The sequence below is a fragment of the Megalops cyprinoides genome, chromosome 24 (genome assembly GCF_013368585.1).
Source record: "Megalops cyprinoides isolate fMegCyp1 chromosome 24, fMegCyp1.pri, whole genome shotgun sequence".
Lineage (NCBI taxonomy): Eukaryota > Metazoa > Chordata > Actinopteri > Elopiformes > Megalopidae > Megalops > Megalops cyprinoides.
Window position 1 is genome coordinate 15,115,222 of NC_050606.1, and position 21,441 is coordinate 15,136,662.

Here is a 21,441-nt window from a genome sequence, read left to right on the forward strand (position 1 = left end):
CAGTGGTTTAGTAAATGATCTGCATGTTTGATGTGTAAGAGTACCCATGTGAGCATGTGTTTGTGCATGTGTGTGTGCGCCTGAGAGAGGATTTGTATAAATGAGTTATTAACAGTGCTTAGCTCCACTGTCACGGCAAGATACACTCCCTCATATCCCTGTCTCTGGGGGAAGAGGTGCATTCTGGGAATTCGTGCTGAGAACGCTTTCCCCCGAACAGACACACACATAGAGGGGGAGGGAAAGCATTGTGAATAAACAGTCCTGAGCCGAAAAGGAAATCAAAGCACAGAGTCTTCTCTCCACAACAGCATGAGGCCCAGGGGCAGTCCTAGGACACGTGCTGAATCCAGGCCGCACTGCAGAGATGAATTAAGCTCATACTGTTATCCCAAGCCCTCAGCCTGCTCAAGCTGTGTGCATGCTCCTCTTTGCTCTGAAACCCTCCAGGCCCCAGAGGCAGACGTGGGGTAGAGAGGGGGCTGCGGTTTGGCCCTCCCGGGGCCAAAGATAAAAACACATGCCAAGCAGAGAACCTTGGCTCTCCTGCAAAGCTATCCAAGGCAACAGACAGTAAGGCTGAATGAGCAACATGGCTAAAATTACAAAAGTCAATGAAGCACCCTTTCTAAAGGCACCCTTCTAAAGCAGGATGAAAAACATGGCATCTCCTGGGGTCTGTCATATAATACATACATACACAGTACTTTCCATTATTACATTACATTATTGGCATTTAGCAGATACTCTTATCCAGAGCGACTTACAGCAATTACAGGGTTTTTTTTTAACAATGTTAAAAAAAGCAGTCATAAACATCAGTAAGATTACCATTTGTAATACTCCATAAAAGCTGCATTAAAAACTCAAATGTCAATGAGTCTCTGATGGGACCTTGAGATCTGGAAGAGCAGGGTTCAAGCTGGTCTACAGGGCCAGATCAAGTGACAAAGATAGCCTGGAATAGAGCCATGTGAATGGCTCTAAAAGTCAGCTAAGGAGTTTTGAATCAATGAGACGGAAGCCAGTAGAGGTTAAACAGCACCGGGGGAATCTGATCATGCGGTGAGGTATGAGTAAATAATAGCACAGTTCTGCACATCCTGAAGCCTGTTCAGATGCTTAGCAGGTGCTCTACACCAATAAGAAGGGTTCAGCTCAGAATGTTAAGGTGGGAAAACACAATCTTATATTCATATTCTTGATGCGGGCCTCCAGAAACAATTGGTCGAAGGTCCCAAAGGTTCCACACCTTGGTGGTGGCAAAAACTTTGATACCATCAATCCTAAAATGCGCATATGAGGGGAGACGCACACAATCTGTAACAATCTGTAAACCGAAAAATCCAAGAGGACGCAGGTGAGAACACAGAGATGGAGCTTGTGCATCCAGTGCATCAAAAGACAGCCGCAGTTGCGTGACGCAGACACTGTGGAAACTGCTCCTTCAGCTCACACTACATCAGCAAATTTCCCCAGTTCAGCTGAGGAAAGCCTGGCACAGCACTTGACTTCATCAATATTTATGTGCTTAGCAGATTTATGTGCTTCCCCAGTGCAATTCACATACCTTACAACTGACATACCCGTGGATATTTGCTCAATTAATTCAGCTACAGCCCTGTTCCACCAAGGCTCTGAACTGGCAACTCCCCACCTAATGACTTAAGCCTTGGGGTCACATGACCCCTCTGATGTAACGTCACACCAGGGTCACTGGAAGAGCAGGGACCTCCAGGGGGAATACCACCCCCTGCAGAGAGCTGTGTAATATTAACCACATGGGGCCCTTAAATCACTACCTGGCACAGGCCTCCCCAGAGCCAAATCTGGGGCTCTAACAGTGATATCTCCTCTAAGGGAAGCTTATAAATTATCTTCTGTTTTGTGCCTGTTTTTGCAACTTGTTTTCTGGTCCTACAAGACTCTTGAAAATACAATCCTACCAGCTTCCACAGTCCAGTAAGCCTATCTCCAAATACTTCCACTGCTGGCAATACCACTGTCAGTAGTATTTACTGTCACATCGAAGCAAGCCTACTATATACAGCCTGCTACTGTGGCAGGGGAATTTTAATGGTTAATGAGCTGATCCTGTAACCCAAAGGTTGCAGGTCTGATTCCCAGGTGAGGTACTGCTGTTGCGCCACTGAGCAAGGCACTCAACCTGGACTGCTTTAGTAAATAGACATGACAATATATGAAACGTAAGCAATGAACACCGCCTTGTGCAAAGAAGTCTTCAGACTAAATAATGCAATGTACGGGACATTGTGCGTGTTAATTTTGTAGATGTGCTGTTCTCCATACATGGCATTGAGCTTTGACATGGAACTACTGCATGGTAGGTTCCCTCGGGTGCTTCTACACGCAGACGGTCCTTCACCATGCGCTGATGCCCACCAGTTAATGTGGCAGCTAAAAATAATGCCCGATATGCCACTTGGCGCCGGGGGCACAGGCAGTGCAGTCTCTCCATGGCAACCAGGGAGATGGTCAGCAGGGCTGTGGAAGTGACACACTGCGGCAGTCTGTGATTGGCCCTCTGCTACAGGGGCGATTCCCGCCACTGCCTTTAGAATTCACAGCAATATGATCGTGGCTTCCTTTTTTATAATCATTTTCATTCAGTTTTACATCACATGACTAATCAAATTTTATTCAAAATCTACAGTACAGTAGGTAGCACACATATTTTCTCCAATTGGTTAATAGTCCTCCACTCTCAACCTCCTTACATGTATACACGGCCTTAATGCATCTTAAGTATTCACTCCTCAAAGCATTGCCTGATAGTTAACTGTCAGGCAGAAAAGGTCCATGTGCACATCTTAATTAATACAGCAGTGGCAATCGCTACTGTTGATTTCGTGGAAAAACCTCAGCACCAGTTTTGCTATCTGAGCCCATGTGCTCCGATCACATGATGTCAAGAGACAGCGGATACAAAAAAAAAATCACATGCAGTGTCTTATGGGTGAAAAAAGAAACCTGCAGTATCAAAGCTTATAACGACAGGATCAAACTCCCCCACTAGGCCCTGACACGGCACAAGAAATTTAAATAAAATGTTTAAGGCAATATTTTTTATTATGTACACAAAAGGTTTGCTTTTATTTAAAAAAGTAAGAAAAGCAAATACTGAAAACTCCTTAAGTGTGTTATTTGAACTGAATAATGTGATGCCACAGGATTCAATCTGATAAGTTTCATATCAGTGGAGGGATTTAAATACACAACAGTGCCTTTGCGCCACACCTGAAACACAGTATATGTAAATACACAGAACAGCACTTTCTTTTGCCACTGCTCTACAGATGCGTGTGTTTTCTCCGCTTACCAGTGAGATTTCTCTGTGGAACTTGGACTCCAGGTGCGTGACGTTCTTGAACGTGTTCACGTAGAAGCCCACCCGACTGCAAAGGGGAAAGGGAAGACACAAACAACATTTGACACACTCACTCCCCTTTCAGAGAGAGACCATTAAAAATGCATCAGCTCACGAAAGCCTTAAAAGCAGGCCATATTTCATATTCACTAAATGAGAGGCCCTCATTGTGATAAATGCTCGCCTGCATTGCCTAAAAATTAGAAATTCAGAAAATGACTGCAACAGAATGCTAGCTCAAAGACCTGAAATCACACCTTTGGGAGTTTCTGAAAATATAATAACATTCTCCAAAACACACAGAGTTGAAAGATTAACTTCAAACTGAAATGAACACCACGCCAAAAAGAAGTGTTTCACTGACCACATTGACCCTATAAGCACTGACCCAGCAGTTCTTCGTATGAACGTCTGACACGTGCTTATGATGTGCCGTTACATGCGAACCATGTGTTTCAAGGCTCATGGGCATCTTCCAGATAATTATTCCCCTAATGCTCACAAATAAAAAAATAATCCCCTTTCCAAGACCATCCAAGACCTTAAACAGGGTCACTTTTGAAACAGGCAAAAAAAAAAATCTACCTCATATTAATTTTTTGTGCCATAATCATCAAAACTGTGCACTTGTGAAAGCGGATTAGAGGCATGAGCCCTGCCTCAGCACTGAAGGATGCGCTGCCATTCAGTTCACTGAGCAGCTCAGCATAGTCAGCTAGCGTTTCACGCAAAGATGACAGTGAAAACAACAATGAGAATAAAGGTTAGAAATAACAGTGCCCCTCCCCCTTTCCACATACAGAGTAGGGCTTGAGGGCTGGGGGGTGGGGGGCAGTACCCAGTCAGAGGTAGGCGGTTACGTAACCGGAGCCAGGCTGCTGTTTTCCCCGCCCCCCCCCAGCTGCCAGCCTGCTGCCCTGAGCTACCATAACGTTCCCGGCGAATATGCAGCATTTTCGAAATGCCTCAGTGACGTCACAGCAATGTTGCAAGAGCCTTAATTGTTAGCTTGGCATCTCTCTTTCGTAACACTTCTGGTTTAAGATAATATTGGCGTGTGTTGATGAGTGTATAAAATAGTAAACGCTTCGTTAGATGGGCCACTGTGTGTAGTAGCTGAGTGTTGACCTCAGCTACTACAGTAAAACCTTCATTAAAATAAGGAGCCCTGCTGTCTCTAAGCCAGAGTTCCTCTACTAAAAACTAAAAGATGTCTAGCCAGAGCGCTTTACATAGGAAACTCCAGCTATGCAAAAGAGAAGCATAAATGGTGACCAATCTTACAGGGTTTCACAGGTTTCCTATGAAGAAATAAAGAAATAAAGATAGCACTCCAGCCCCCAAGCACTGATGCTGTGTCATTTGTTTCTACCTCTCCAAAGTTTTCTACAATTACAAACTATGGTCATGCGACTGAAAATCATTTTCACACTGAATATAAAATAGTATCATAGGGATATATAGACAGGTATTGAATTTGTAGCTGTGACATTCTGTACATAATGTCTTGTACCATGAATTCAAGGGTAGCAAGAAATGAGGCTGTAGCTAATTTGATGAACACTGATGGTAATAATGATAAACGTAACTATGTTATCAGAACGCAAAAGTCATCATAATATGGTTTCATCACGCTGAGTAGGTTTAGACACAGCCAGGCTCGCGGCTAAAGAGAGAGTCATGGTCTATTATTGGGGTTTCAGACCAGACACACTACATTTACAGCAAGTGCTAATCAGAAACTCTCATTATGTAAGAGACTGAAAGCCTGTGATTGATTTAGTCTCGCAGTGAAGTGGGGGTAATGGAACACAAAGGGTAGAGCTAGCAGCTTGTGGTCAGTCTAATTAAATGGGACCCAGGCCGACAGGCATTCGTCAGGCAGACACCACTGACGTCCTTATAATATGGGACAGTGTAAATGCATCAATGAACGCAGGAAATGAAGCCCTTCATACTACCAGAAGGGAGAGGCAGAGTAATACAAGGCATAGACTAATTCATATAGAGCACCAAATGCTTATTTTCTGTACAGAAAGCTAAGCTTCTACTATATATGTGTCGTGGCTCAGGCAGGGACTCAGGCGCGGACCACGGGAGCGTCGGATTCCGAGCGTCTTTAACGGAATCGTCAGGCAGATCGCTAATCCGAAAACAAGCAGGGTCGAAAACCGGGAGACAGTCCGTGGACAGAGCGAGGATCGGGAAATCGGAGCAGGCAAGGTCGGGGAACCGGACAGGCAGGCAATCAAGCGAACGAGGCAAGGAGGCAGGCAAAAACGAGGTCAGGGTACAAGCAGGGTCGAAAAACGGGAAACAGGCAGACAGAAGCATAAAGCAAACGCGGGGACGAAACAGGCGAAAAACACTGTGACGAACTAGCAACCGGACAGGGAAAAGCAGGGAACATATAGGGCAAGGCTGACGAGGGGATGGAAAGCAGGTGTGCAGGCAATCAGGCGGGCGGAGACCGGGCGGGGAGCGGGGCAGGAAAAACACAAGGAAAACAAAAGCACGACAGCTAAGGAGGCGGAGCACTGACAATATGGGATTGCAGTGTCACTAAATGCGAAATACATATTACCAATATAGCATTTAATTTTACTTAAATATTCTCTAGGCCATTTCTACATATTATACAGCATACTGTATTTGGAAGAAGTGTTACGGCCGGCTCGTCGGACCGCAGCATAAAAAAGGGAGACGGACAAGAGAACTGACTTTCAAACAAACTACACTACAGGGGAAGCAGGGAGGTCGTAACAACAAGCATAAAACATGATGTTGAATTTCTAATTTGATGCATAAGCACATTATGTTTGTATAAAATATTGTCAAATATAAACTGTGCAAAGTATCTTGGCTGGCAGAATTCTAACAGTCTCCCTGTTGGGGCCGCATGGTGCAGAATGTTGCATCAACCTTGAACGCAGTCCCAGTGCATGCTGGTCCTCTTACCTGTCCCAGAGTTTGGGCAGCTCTTCCTGCAGGTCCACGTTGAGGTCGTCGAACACCTTCTGCGCTTTGTGGAACTCCTCCTCAGCCTGAAAGGAGAAGCAGAGCGTGTGACCACCGCCCATGGCTGTGCCAAGGGCACCCTCTGATCACACGGTAACCCCCAAAATCTGGTCCTCTACAGGCATTTAACTTGAAGTGTGATTCCCAAAAATACATGCTTACCCTGTATAGACAGTAATTCTATTGAAGAGACACAACACTCAATGTGGGAGCACAGAAATAGTGTTTGTAGATTGACATGTGTATTAGAGATTGTAAAGGTGGTGCTGCAAGGTCTTGCTGGGTCCAGAGATGTCTTGCAAAAATAGCAGCCAGCCTTCACTTTCTGTCAATCAATACTGTAATGGACAGAAATGGACTAGAGGGCTATTTATTTTCCAGAAAATATGCTTCCATGTAGAATCAAGTAGATCCTCCACATAGTCAGCAAATTGTAGCCCATATACTCAAACTATGGCATGTCCAAGAGTTAAATAATTCATTAGCATACAGGGGTTAAATTAAATATATATTCCCTGCCACTCCATTACTTGGTGGATGACATCTCTGTCATCCCAATACCCTTATAAGGATCAGTGTCTGTGTCTGGTTTGGTAAACACATTTTTTGGCTTAACACTATGATTTTCCACTATCTACATTTATTGACTTTTTTCAAAGCGTACGCTATGCGACTGAAAAATTGCAGCCTTCAGATCTCAGTTGAAAGCATCATAATATAAATTGATGCCTTTGGACTTCACAAGTACCAAATACCTTGCAAAGCAAGCCTTGACACAGTTATTCAGCGAGTTAGCTGCTGTTTTGGAGACAGTCGGTGTTACCTTGGAGATTTTGCGGTCATTTTTCATGGCGGATGCTTGCAGGGTCTCTAAATGGTGCCTGGCACTGTCATAGTCAATTAGCTTCCTGCTCCTCTTTGCGACACGATTCTGTTGCGAACAAAGGACATGGTTAGCAAAAAGCCACAACCAGTGAGATATGGATATATCCTGGCATTCTTTCTTCTGTGGTTTCCATAAAGAAGTCATTGGTGAGTCAATTATACAGTGGTTCTTATATCTGTGTGATGTGGAAGTACAATATAATTATTATGAAACTTATTACACATTGCGTACTCTACAATATAGACTACTTACTTACGAGCACAAAAAATAAAATTGCATGCATACCTCCATACACACATGTGTAGATGTTGTGGTTAAGGCTACACTAGTGTGTACTGCATTCTTAGCTAATTACACAGGTGCAATACTGTAATGTACAACATTACTCTTTTGAATACACAAGGGATTTACTATTTTTTTTCCATTGAATAAACTTTAAAATGTATTCAACAGTGTGTCCCTCTACATTACTCTGGTACGTAAAAGCTAATGACAGGTGTAGCTTACCCTATGCATAACACTTTATGTAAGCTGTTCTCGGATAATGAACAGGTAAATAAATGCAACATGAAAGACTAATTGCACAGAAAGTCAAACAGCCCATACTCTGGCTCATCCTCCACCACATTTGTTGCTGACTACACCAACTGACTGAACTAAAGACTAAACCTTACCCCAGGACTTTGATATGCTTATCTGATATGCTTGTTGGACAGGACAGTGTTATCAACATCAAAATGGAGAACATATCTCTGTTAGCACTACACTATATTGCAGTACCTAAATTAATATGTATTTCTAGTATGCTGGACACCATCTGCATTAGTATGCATTCACAAAAACTTTGGCACTACCTCAGTATGTGCTCACAGCAGTAACAGAATTCAGACCAATAAAATTCTCTTATTCAAAACAACAGCCTAAATACTATTATTTATTTTGATTTTGTCATCATATCTCCTCCTAACCCTAAAAGCTAAGGTTTACAGATAGATTTCCTTGTATTACCTGTGAGTGCTTTCCTAGGTTTCAGAGAAAGACTTTACGACCCAGATTGAAGACATTCAGTGGAAAAAACCAAACCTTGCTCCTGGAGACAGCAGCAGACATTTTTCACTTGAAAGAATCTAACAGGAAGTAGGCCACAATACACTGAGGAGGCTTTTGCAACTCGTGCTTGTTGGGAAGTGTGTGTGTGTGTGTGTGTGTGTGTGTGTGTGTGTGTGTGTGTGTGTGTGTGTTGTGCTGGGGGGGGGGGGGGGGGGGCGGTGTCTGAGACATTCTGGCACCAGTTTTAGGAGGAAAGAGAACTAAGACTGGCGAATGGTGCCGTACTTTGATGTCAGGGAACTGTGCCAGGTATGTGTCCAAGGTGATGAGGGAGGAGTCGACCAGCCTCTGATGGAAGTCCTCCCAGAGGGCATCACAGTTCTGCAGAAGGAGACACGGGAGAGCGTTGGGTTACACACACAAAGTAATAATGACCCACAACGCTGTCAAGCACAGCATTACTATTTTGGACAGGTGGCAGACATGACAAACATGAAGAAATGAAGAAATTCTCATGTTGGATGAGGCATCAGATGTACTTGAGAGTCAACTGTATCCTTGCATCTCTCAAACTACACCACAGACAACAAAAACAGTGAGAACAGGGCATGCATATGCATATGCATACTGTAATCAGTAAAAATGTGTGGGCTTAGCAAGTAAGTAGGAGATGCTGGAGCAAAAAGCCTAAACACGCCTCATCAGCAATTGAGTGTGACGGCCTTGTGATGCTTTAGGTGACAATTTCTACAGGTTCTTTGTAAAAGTAAAGGAGGCAAAGAATAATGAATTTCATTTTGCCAGCCTCTGAAGGAGATTTAGAATGCAGTGCTGTTTTGTCTGAAATTGCCGACGAGTTGCTGGATTGAGCTGATTTGAAAATAAATGCTTTATTGTGCTAATCGCAGCTCTTTTTGTACAGTTTACGTCTTCAAAACATACTGCATCATGCTTCTTTGGAATAACAAATTGCTTTAGGACATCTGGTTGTCTATGAGTGCGTCAGTTCAGGACGTCATACCAGATAGGCCATTTTACACAGACCAGGCAGAACACTGACACTTATCTAGCAATACTATATCTATGAATTAAATAAATGAACTTGGTTGACTCAGACCTGCAGATGGACTAAGTTTCTATTTCTGTGCTGTTGACAGCATTAAATAAATAGACAAATGCTAAACATGGCATTTTGCTCCCTTGAGGGATTAGGTTGGAGGATAACAACAGAAAAGCATAATGTTTTCAAAAGAAAATAAAAGGCAAATAATGTGCAGCAAAAACATGAATATGACGAAGCAGGTTTTTCACCCAAATCTTCCACCGAGCCCATCTGCTAAACACAAATCAAGACCAGAAACATGACGACATTCTGATGAAAAAATGCCACCGTGGGATACTATGGGAGACAGAAAGGTTTGATTTTTCCAGGGGCCAATCGAAACATTGACCCCTCTGGAACCGGCGAATTCCAATTCCGATGTTAATGCGAGGAGAGGGACACCGTCCACGATGCAGGAAGGGTAATTTAATTGGGTCGGAGTTTTGATTATATGCCATTTGTGATGGGCTTCATTGGTGTAAGCACTCCATTACCCACCGCAACATCCAGACCCACAGTCAGTTGTGCCCGTTCTGTCCAGGAAGCTTATCTATTTTTTGGACTGGACTGGACATTCCTGCTGAAGGGTTTTATATCAAAGTTTCCAGTTCAGCTTGCTGCGGAAGGGAGAATGTACTGTTCTGGCTACAGACGGCAGTTTTTGGGGGTCACAGGACCACAGAGCCCTGCAAAGGGAGAGGTCAAAAATCACTGATTTGATACAGTGTTTGCCAGGCTCCACTGACTCCGCCTAGCAGGGGAGCTCGGTGTCAGGCCTAAACATACACTGGGATGGACAACGCACCTCCAACATCCCTATCCAGAGTGACGTCCTGCCCAAAGAAAAGACTATATTTCCCTGAAGCAGTGGAGGCCTTACCCCCACCCCCAAGAAAGCATCATCCATCCCGCTGCGCTATGCCATGTCACCCACCTCGTGACATTTCTAAATTCCACTACTGGGAAATGACGCATGAGCACCACTCCCCTGCTAAATAGTAAGCTGGACCTCTTCCCCTTTCTCAGATACTGTGCAGTTCCAGGATTTCCCCCTGCCAAATAGTGAGCAAGACCGGCCTTCCCCTGCATATAATGTGAACAGCTAGAGTTTCTAGACAGTGACCCCGTAGCGGAGGCAACTAATCCCGCAGAGCTTTTCTATATGCACCGTCATGATTGATCTTACATTATGCATGTGCCAAATGCGTGAAACTGCGTACAGCTGGTCGTTGTGCCTTTGGGGGTTTTAGGGTGACATTGCCGATAAAACGCAGGCCAGATTACAGCAGAGTTTCAAAACACCTGACTGCAGCAACCCGTCCCCTCGCCTGCCCCCCCCCCCGCTGGCCATTCGTCCTTGAGCTCCTCACAGAATTCCTGGCAGGGGGCCCTGGAGCTGTCCCCCTTTTCGGGAACACTCTGTAAGCAGTATTAAAATGCACCCCCCACCAGATGACATCAGTTCTTTCACTATTTTATGAGGATGAAATCCTCTGGAGGCGTGTCTTCCGATGGGCAGACGATCGAGGCAGAGATGCTGCCGCTGTGGGACTGCTCCGCGCTGACTATTCTGAGATGGCCAATCAATAAAGCGCGCTCGCATTATCAGTCATTGTAGGAACACGGGCTTATCAACATTAATGATATAAATGGGCCCCTCCTTTCAACAGAGGCCAACTGCTCCTGCTAGAAAAGTCAGAGTCACTAATATGGACGTAGGCTAGAGATCAGAAACACAGATTTACCTTGACATTTACTACTATAGGTCTACTTTAATTCTATGGGTAGAGTCAGCATCAATTTAAACACAAAAGTGTTGGCTTGACATGGAAAGCACGCAGTAAGCATCTGTCTCAGTAATGATAGTATACACCTGCATTTATTAACGCCTTTCACCTCAGCAGGTTCCAGCAAGGGAGTAACTCACCCCCTCCACCACAAATATGGTGTGCCTATCTGGTCAATGCATAGGAGCTGTTTTGAGCGGGAAGGCTAAACACACATTGGTTGCAGTAAGAAAAGCAATTTTTTAACTGTCTGATTGATCCAGGGCACAATTAGATGGCTGGACACTGCTAGTCACTGGCTTGTATGGGATGGCTTGTTGGTCAATGCCATGCTCCCACATAATGCTATTCCTGAAGTAGTTAAGGAAATACAAGTGTATGTGTAAGCAATAACACAGGTTATCTGAATACTCCTAGCCCAAAGCCTAAGCCTACATCTGGACCAAATCCAGATGTAACTCTAACCCATGAACCAAACAGTCAGACCAACCCTGGTCCATTACAGAGATACATAATCACATACGCATTTAGCAGTTAGCAGCTAGCCATTAATACAGCATTTTGTGCCCACTAAATATATAGTAGGTGTGCTTGGGGAATCTGGTCAAGGCTGGTAAACAGCAGCTATTTCTCGACCCCAGTCAATTTCACCACTGCAACCCTAATCGAAAACTCAGCCAAAGCATTAAGCCGAGCAGAGCACCACGCACCTGAGAGTCCCTGGCAGAAGCCACCACAGCGGCTCCTCTTTCAGCTGAGCGTGACTCATGTAACGCGACCCCCAAGCCGAACTCACAGCTCAGCGCTGACGCTGTTCACAGGAGCGAATAGGAAAGCACTGTGTTTCACCGTACCTTTCCAACGGTCATGACGTCGTCTTTTCCATACCAGTCTGGCTCGTATACTTCATGCAACGACTCGGTCAGGTTCATGGAGGCCTGCTGCATTCCTGCAGGACAAGAACAAAGGCTAGAATCGGAGCGGGTTCACGCCCAGCTTTGGTTTACGGTGCTGATTTTGGTTTACACTGCTGATAACAAAAGGTTAAAGCTTGAAACCAGTGACAACAGTGCTGTGTCATCTGTGCTAGAACGTGCTCTCATTGTGATACATTTGAGGTCTCAGCAAAAGGACAAGAACTTCATTATATTACATTCCATTTGCTTAGCAGATGCTCTCATTAAGAGTGACTTACAATTTAGTTTGCAATTGATTCATGCTATTCATTTATACAGCTGGATATTTATTGAGACAATTCATGTTAAGCTGCTTGGTGAGTGCCCATCTCAGAATGGAACCAGAAGCCTTTGTTTGATAAGCTTTATTCCCCTCCAAAGTGAGGAGAATGTCTAACCTGAAGATACATACATAATTATTATTAATACTACATTATTAATAGTACCACTAATACTATTTGTTTACCACATGTCCCTATCCATGCTAAAATGTTGCATGTCAGTCATTAAAACAGCTGCGTATTTACGGAGGTGATTCATGCTTGTAACTGCAGTCTGTATAAGTTAACTAGCCATCATACTGCTGCCATATGCTGTAATCATCAAATACATCTGTAAAAATAAAATGCATCATAATGTTGCTCCTCCCAAAGGAACCGCTTTTTCAAAAATATACCTGTGAGAAGCTTGCAGCAGGAAGCATGTCTAAAGTGTTACAAAGGCTGATAGACCCAGAGCCCTACCAGACTGGATTCCTTTTATAAACCAGTTCACATGAATGCGACCGTCAGGACATACAGGTGATTGGACATCAGCACAAAGGTTCAGTGGCTTTTACATGTGAGGGCGGGGGAGGAACACGTTTTGCGCACGCACATCAGCAGACCCACAGAGACTGAAATCAAACGATCCGTGCCACTGCGCACAGCAACCGAGGCTGGGGAGACGGCAGATCTGAATGACACAAGGATGGGCTACGGCTACTATCTGACTGTGGGGGTGATGAGGGCATTGGGGTCGGGGGGGTGCAGGCAGATCTGCTGGGCTGAGGCACAGCTGCCTGTATCCTAGCCACCTGCCGTTCCAGGAAGCCATGATGGCCATAAAAAAAGGGGCTGTCTGATGCTGGACTGTGCTGGGTCAGGCTGATTAGCCCTACTGGCTACCACATCCTGTATGAGACCCACGCAGGGAAGTAAAGTGGAGCCTGAAAAGAGCTGTTGTTGACAGCTTCCCAAAAATAACAGCCATTGGACATCTGCTCAAACCCCCTGCAGTTGAGCTGAAACCACTCCGGAATAAACACTTTGCTGAGCTGCACAGACAAACAGAAAACAGACACTGAGCTATGTGCTGTGTGATTAGGGATGTCCCCTGGCCTCAGAGTAACTGAGCATGGCTTAAGCCGATCTTGGCTTAAGGCTCTTATGAATAAAGTATATAACAAATTTGAAAATTAAACCATCAGAAGTGTCCGATTAGGACTACTAGGACCCTAAGAAAAGCTTGGCCTTTACTGGGATGGAACAGGCTTGCGACATCCACAGAAATACTTGTGGAAAAAAAATACACAGAAAAGTGAATTCACTCAAATGTGCCTTTGACAAAGGAAAGGGGATCTCAGAACTGTACCTCAACCTCAATCTTCCTGCTCTTCTGGATAGGAACTCTCTACTATTGGAATCCTTAATGTGTACTATCCATAATATTTTACTAAATACATACAATTAACCATTTACATACAATTAACTACCCCAGATATTGAATAGCTGCACACATTAATAGGGCTTTGTAGTTGTACCAGTGATAAATAATCTGTGACCACAGTGTTGGTTGGGCAATGTTGCAGTATAAAGTTCAGCCTCTTGATTTAAGTGAAATTGACAGCCTCATAAATAAATGTATAACGATTTAACGGTTTAATGAGTCAATATATCACCTCAACCAAATCAGTGCGTCGGTGGTATTGTTGTGCAAGACAGACTTTAGATATTTTGTGTATATATATCTGTGTGTGCATGCAAGCCTGCATACATATGCTTGTACATGCGCTGCTGTTTGTATAGCTGTGTGTGTGTGTTTGTGTGTGTGTGTTTATGTGTGACATCACTTCAGATCATGCTCAGTTTGTTTTTAGCAGGAGACTCACCTTTCACAGCTGCCAGGTATGCCTTCATCTCCCTCTGCAGCCGTGACCCCTCCGACTGCGAAATACAGACAGGAAGAGCGGTTCATTTCCCAAAACACCAACCATCCAAACAATTACAAACACAGACGGCCATAACCTCAAACATCTGAAAAGTGACACTGGATATCCAATGAAAGTGGCGAGAGAGAGGTGATGGAGAGAGGTTCATTTCTGCGTAATGCTGAGCTGCTGATGAAATGGGTGACCCTTGGGCAGAGATCTTCAGTGGATCTGTTCAATCCAGACTTCCAGCATCTTTCACATAACGAGGCAAACCTTTTAGCAAGCCATGCTTGGAGTTTACAAGGAAATACCTTTTTTATTCTTGAGCTGATGCCTTCATGAGCACTGCATTTCTTGGTTCAATCCCTCATGAGGAATTAATTAGTACAGAGTGCTGCAGAAACAATTATGCAGAAACTAAAATTTCTGGTTTGAATCAGAAAACAGTTAATCAGATCCTCTTTAGTGACTACTAAAATAGACTACAGCAAATAAAACTCAATTGAAGCTGTGGTACTCGTTGTAAGGTTATATTTTGTTCAATGACAGTGTTATGTTTATGCTAACTAACTATCATTGTTCACTTCCATTTCCTGCTGTCCTCTCAGCATTCTGCATTGATTGGTAACCATTGTGCTATTTTGAGCTGTACGCCAGCAGAAGAGAGCAGCCACTGCTGTCCAAGGTCCTGAAATAAAACCAGAAACATGAGCGCAGGTGACCCTGTCCAAGGTTCTGAAATAACAGCAAAACAAAAGCAGCTGTCATTGCACAGGGTCCTGAAATGACCCTGACCACTGACACCGTCAAAACAAAAATGTCACACCACTTCACAGACCACTGGGCCGCAGGTTATATCTGACCTTTGACCCATCTGCCAGTTCTTCATATCTCTGTCCCGCTTCTTGCTAAACTGTTCTGCCAAAACTGTTCTGTTCTCTATAGCTATACCTGGAAGGAGTCTGAGGTAGAACATGTGGGTGCATTATGCATTTTAATTTCATTTAGTCCAGAATTTTTTCACTAAGTCCCTTCCCTTTTTGCCTCAAGGGTTCATTGTCTCTAAAATATAATAATCTTTTATATGTATATGTATGATTAAAGTGTTCACCTCATTTCAAAGCACTCCAGTTGGTTTGACTTTGCTGGAGTTGTTTTACGGTACAAGTCCGTAAGAGACATCAGGCTCTCCTCTCTGATTTATTTGTTTTGATGAAGACAAAGAGCAAGAGTGAAACCGGCAAGGGCATCCAAAAAGGAAAGAGCCGCCTCCCATGCAAATATAATTATACAATGATAAAGTTATACAATGACATATCATCTTTGAAAATGTTATCCTTTGGGGTGGAATTAAATATTATTTATTGCTTCATTATACAGGAGAATAAAGAGATGCCTTATGACCTTTACTCCCAGAGCACGCACTCTGTGCTTAATAATCAAGCACAACCCTTGTGTACCAGTATTTGCTGGACTAAGCAGGTGATTAAAATGCTGATGTTGCAGCTGATGTTTCAGTGGATCTTAACATAACAAACACTTGTTGTCACCCACATCCCAATAAGTCTCTGACCTTTACTGTAGAAACGGCAAACTAAACCAGTCACTCAAAAAGTGTGAAATCATAAGCAGTACGTCCACACACAGTTGTCCCACTCCTAATTTAGTGAATGAACTACATAATGACACTGACCTACACACTTGTTTCTAAGGACAGTTCAAAACCTTTCTAATTTTCTAATAACAGCTAGATTTAACCCAGACTGTGCAGTGATTGGTTTTTCAGTCTTCAGCAGAATGTCAATCGGTTAAAAATAGGCTAAATTCTATGATGAGCTGGTTCCTGCCTTGAACTCCGGGATGCGAGAACAGTTGCTACTCACTGACGATGCATCAAGCTCCAGTGCACACAAGTGCACTGTGGGTAATGTCTCCACAGTAAGGCCAAGGCACACCCCAGGCGTGGGGTGTGGGGAGGGAGTGAAGTGGGTGGAGGGTAACACATGGCAGCAGATTTTTGCAAAGCAGACATCACTGTTCTGGTGTTGCCATACAACAGAGAACAAAGCTGCCGCATTCAATTAATATATCATGGAAATAACAAAACAAATCCCACAATACAATCTTTATTTATTGAAATTGGTCTTCTGCTTTACCCCTTACAATAACCTATGGTTACACTTTCATCCTCAGACTGCTGCTAACTATACAGTTGATAATGTATATGTTATAATATAAGAAATGTTGTTCGAGTATATGCAACACTATTAGGTATAAGCGTGATACAATTTGCTGTCATTTTGGAACTGATCATATCTTGCTGTTTTTTTTCTATCTCGCTAAGCCCCATTTCTGAGATATTCAACAACCCTCAATGCTTTCACTGCAGCAGCCTTAACAAAGCATTTTGGAATGACGGCCCGCCTCCGTATCGGGTCAGATCGGATCTCTACACGCTCTGTGGCATGAAATAGCTTTATGTTTCTTTCCCATTTACGAAAGAAAAACTGTCACTCGTGTTTTTTATTGCTTTCTCTTCTCCAATCCTGCTCTCTCTCCTGCCACCGAGCCAGCTCTAGTCACTGTGAGCAGAACAGCTGCCTCTAGACTTCCCCACAGGCCTGGGAGAATGCGGCGGTGATGGAGCCGCACTGCGATATGGAAAACGGCAGACTAGCCGGAGGAACTGCAGCAACCCCATTGTTCTAAGCACCGCACAAGTGCGCTGGGAGCTCTGAGGGTATGTCTAAAATGTATGAGTTGACCTATTCAACAGCATAAAAAATGCAAGAGAGCTGTCTAGACACAAGGTCTACAAAAGCCAAATGAATAAACCTAATCTATGAAGGAGGAGAGAAAAATCTAGTGAAAACGGTTAGACGTGCAGAATTCGTAATTCAGCTCTATTAAGGGCATTTACTTGGCACATGTTTATGCCCAGTATGCTGTATGTACAGCAAAACATACCCTGTATTTTGTGCATTTTAATGATTATAAAATTGTCATATTCTTGAACTTTAAATATAATACAAAGCTCCCACAGACATACATAAAAGAACAGAGGCACTCTGAGATGAGAAGTACCCTGATGTCCTTCGAAAATACATTAAAAAAAGAAATAAAATGACAACTCAATGTTCTTAAAAGGTGAATCACTGCTAGCATCTTTATGTAGCTCCATGCGATTACAGTGCAGTTCACCGAGGTCTTTCCAGAAATTTTTTTTTTTCCACCCGGTCTGCCACGGGTTCTGTCCAACTCACGTGACCCTTGTCTCCCCTGCTGTTCTTGCTGTTCGATAATTGAGCTGGGAAAACGGGGGGCAGCTGATGAAACCGAACAAGGCCGGGCGGGATAATGAATTGGCTTAAATTGAATGAGTAATTTCGGATGAGGGGAAATTTGGTCACGGCTCACAGGCGTGACGCCTCCAACGGGGGTTGGTGCGGCAACGTTGGCCGCGTGCCCCCACCCCCTGCTCCCCCTCTCACGTGGCAGATCACGTGGTGATGAGATCTGTGACAGAGAGAGGTGGGCATACAGACAAAGAGCAGGAAATGCCTTACCATGACTTTGCACTCAATTTGGCTCCACAGAGGACACACACACAGCAATAGCATAACATAGCATAGCACAGCAATCAACTGCCTATTGACACAGGTTCACTGACGGATCAATTTAAAAGGGATATCTGTCTATTTGTACCTCACTCATACAGGAAATATGTGCTGTATTGTCTGCTCCCCTTTAAACAATGTCCCTAGCAATACAGATTCATACAGATATGAATATATTTTGAGCAAACTTTCATGAAGGCAGCCTCATTCATATTTAGAACAGCAACGTCCCTCTAATGATTCAAACCAATGACCCACAATTTCATTAATCTGGGTTACAAAAACATACATAATTGAATCCTATAAACCACACAGCACACTCTGTTTTAATGATTGCTGCTTTACATTCACAGAGCAAGCCTGGCAGCCTCAGCAAATCTGTGGCAGTTGAACATAATGTGCTTTTCAAGGCCCTACGAAGCCGAAAGAGGTGAATCACATTACTCTGCAGTACCACCGAGGGATCTCAGAGTTACAGCTGCAGAACCGCCTGAACCGTCTGCCTGAAACTCTCCAGTAATTCATTACAATTATAATTCGCATTGATTCATTCAAAATAATGACTTTTTAAATCCTCTCTGTGCTGCTTTGGGCTCATCCCAGGAACGAAGATGTGAAGACAGAATAAAGGCATATCTGTGGTGGCCTGTTGTTAGAGTGCTGGATGGCTCTGGGATGACATTCTGTGGGGAAAACCCTTCCCCATTGCTCTTTAACAACGGAACTTTCTGGAAACAAAAAAACCAAAGGGTGTATCTCATTTATTAGCTGTACTAATGTTGTGGAGTCCAGAGTTCCAGAGCTTCCCAACTCGTACAGCCTATGTGAATTTCACTTCCCATTAGCGCTAGTGCAAAAGGTTGCATTGCTTTTGACTGTTAATCTCACCTCAGATGGGTTGATGGAACTAAGCTGGTTTACAGCACTGCTATTTGAGTGGGTTTGAAGGTTTCCACTCAGCTAAGACGTGAGACACCATGTCTGCATCTAGGTATGTTCTATATAACAAGTGGCTCTCCATTAAGCTGCAGTTATCATTTATTAATTAGACCTTCATATTAAATGATTACTCAATAAGTGTTTGGAATTCAAACCTTCTTGTTGAAATTGAAATTCCATTAATTTTTTGGCATTTAGCAGACCTTCCTATCCAGAGCAACTTACATTGGTTACAGTTTTTTTCCATGTTACCCATTTATACAGCTGGATATACTTGCTGAGGCAATTCTAGGTTAAGCAACTTGCCCATGGGTACAACAGCAGCGCCGCAGTAGGGAAACGAACTGGCAGCCTTTCAGTTCCGAGTCCTGCTCCTTACCACCACTCCTCACCAAATGACAAACAACAATAAATGACAAATAACACTACACAACCAGCCCTTACAGAGCAGATTTATGAATGTCCAGCACGGGCACAATGAACACCTTCCCCGGGTTTTATTCTGTCATTGAACAAGCGCTCTGAGAGGAATGGAGTTGACGCTGCTCCCGGAAGCTATCTGCTCAGCACAGAATTGATCCGTCTGACACAGGCCCCACGTTCCTGCTTCACTCCAGCCTGGAGCGCTGCCCTGGCTAGGAGTGGGCGGGATTTTCAGCCCACGGTGGTCTTTCAGATCGTGCTTCGCCGCGGCGGCAGGGGAACGATCGCTCAGCCAGCAGCTTCTCGCGAAAAATCGCAGCGTGTTAGTGCAGCGTGGCGCAGCGCATCAATCCCGGTGGCTGCTCCAAGGCGTGCCCAAACGCCCACTGTATTCAAACGAGCAGCAGACAAGCTGGGTTTAAGAAACCCCTACTGAGCCCGTTTGATTCTGCAGAACAGAAAGTTGGAGAAAGCTAGGGCCAGACTTTAGAGGCATTACTAAACGCACCAGGACTTTCAACTGCCAGTACAAGATGAGTAGCGTCGGTGGTGATGGTGGAGGAAGGCAGGTGGGGGGGATAGAAGTCATTGCTCGAGAGTGTGCAGTGACATCACAGTGATGGGCCACTTAACTGACTGACAGAGCCATTAATCCGCATTAGCATTCTATGCCCGCAAGTGCAAATCAGCATTGGCCGGATCTGTCATGCTAGAGAGTCTGTGGTGGGATAAGAGAAGGGAATGAGGGGGTGGGGGTGTGGGTGTCCTGCACATTACCACAGTTGGGCCAGGTGCCTAGGGACTGACTCCTCGTCACACTTGTGCTAGAGAGATTGCACTCGATAGGGCAGGATTGCCTCTGCTATACTCATCAGGTCACTCTAATGCTAACCCTCTGAATCGGCATTTGACAGTTAAACCTACGGAATGTGTTTGGTTGGACGTACTAAGAAGACACCAAGACGATGGCCTGTACCATATTGATCGATATGCTTTTTGTACATTCAGCCATCACACTGATATTCTCTAAGACTGTTCTCTTCAGACAGAAATGCTGTTTGCCCTTTAGAAAAGCAATGCCTAGCCCGAGCTGTTCGAATATGCAATACACACATGCACACACACACACACACACACACACACACAAACAGACACACACTTCCAAAACGGAAGACTGCAAATCACTTCCTCATCCTGTATCTTCTCTCTCTCTCCTCCTGACAGCAAAAAATAAAAGAGAAATTCAGCGTACACCTTGTCAAAATCAAGATTAATGCTTTGCAATGTGATCCAATTTTAAACAGCTTCAGGCAAGCAGAGATCAGTGAAATAATGAATTCAGCTACACTTCAGATTGGTGTCTCTGTCTCCGCTGCCTGAAGGAATAAAACAGAAAAGTAAAAGCATTTTTTATTATCCGTGCATTTCTCCCCACAAATTTAGTTAACTATTGTGAAGGGCACGTGGATAGGTACAGCTGAAATTTCTTAACAAGCGGCACAAGTTTACTTTCTCTCACTTCATAACGTCTGAAAATAAAGGCTTTCGGGGGAGATTATAACGATCAAAATCCTTTAGCAAATGTGATAATTGAGAGAGTCAGAACAACATGCCAAACCTATTTACTCTCCTGTTTTCTCAGAATCACAAATGGAGTTAAATACAGGTGGTGAATAATTAGCTTTACTCAAATGAGGAGTGGTTATATTCGTGCAACATTTTGCTACAGTTAAATCAGAGCACTGGAAGACCTCGTTTTCAGCAAAGTTAATTAAAAAATAACAATGGCGAGAACATCTTTTCCCTGACACGGTAGAAGGATTAATGAGAGTGGATTTACTGTGCCCCTGCAAAAAATGATTTGCAAAATTTGAATCATGAAAGTTTAATTTCTTGGGAGTGTGTCTGAAAATAAGTAAGTTTCAGCAAATCACGGTATTTTTCACTCATATGCAGCTGTGCCCATTTGTGGCAGGAAAAACAGTGCGTGATTGACATTTCTTTGTGTTAACAGAGGAGTGCACACAGTAAAAGGCCTCCTGTTTTCTTTGCAGTATATGTCTAAACAAAGTATGATAAGCCAA

General features: G+C 43.8%; 1 protein-coding gene across 3 annotated transcripts in view; it reads right to left on the reverse strand.

The window, feature by feature from the left end:
- amph (amphiphysin) overlaps positions 1-21,441 on the reverse strand; it is a 78,742-nt gene that overhangs the window by 32,285 nt on the left and 25,016 nt on the right. For all 3 annotated transcript variants that reach the window (XM_036518759.1, XM_036518758.1, XM_036518757.1), the window contains exons 3-8: positions 14,337-14,391; positions 12,086-12,180; positions 8,628-8,723; positions 7,230-7,337; positions 6,347-6,432; positions 3,341-3,416 (exon numbers count right to left, since the gene is read on the reverse strand). In XM_036518759.1, the coding sequence (XP_036374652.1) occupies positions 3,341-3,416; positions 6,347-6,432; positions 7,230-7,337; positions 8,628-8,723; positions 12,086-12,180; positions 14,337-14,391 (516 nt within the window). The remainder of the gene's footprint in view (positions 1-3,340; positions 3,417-6,346; positions 6,433-7,229; positions 7,338-8,627; positions 8,724-12,085; positions 12,181-14,336; positions 14,392-21,441) is intronic.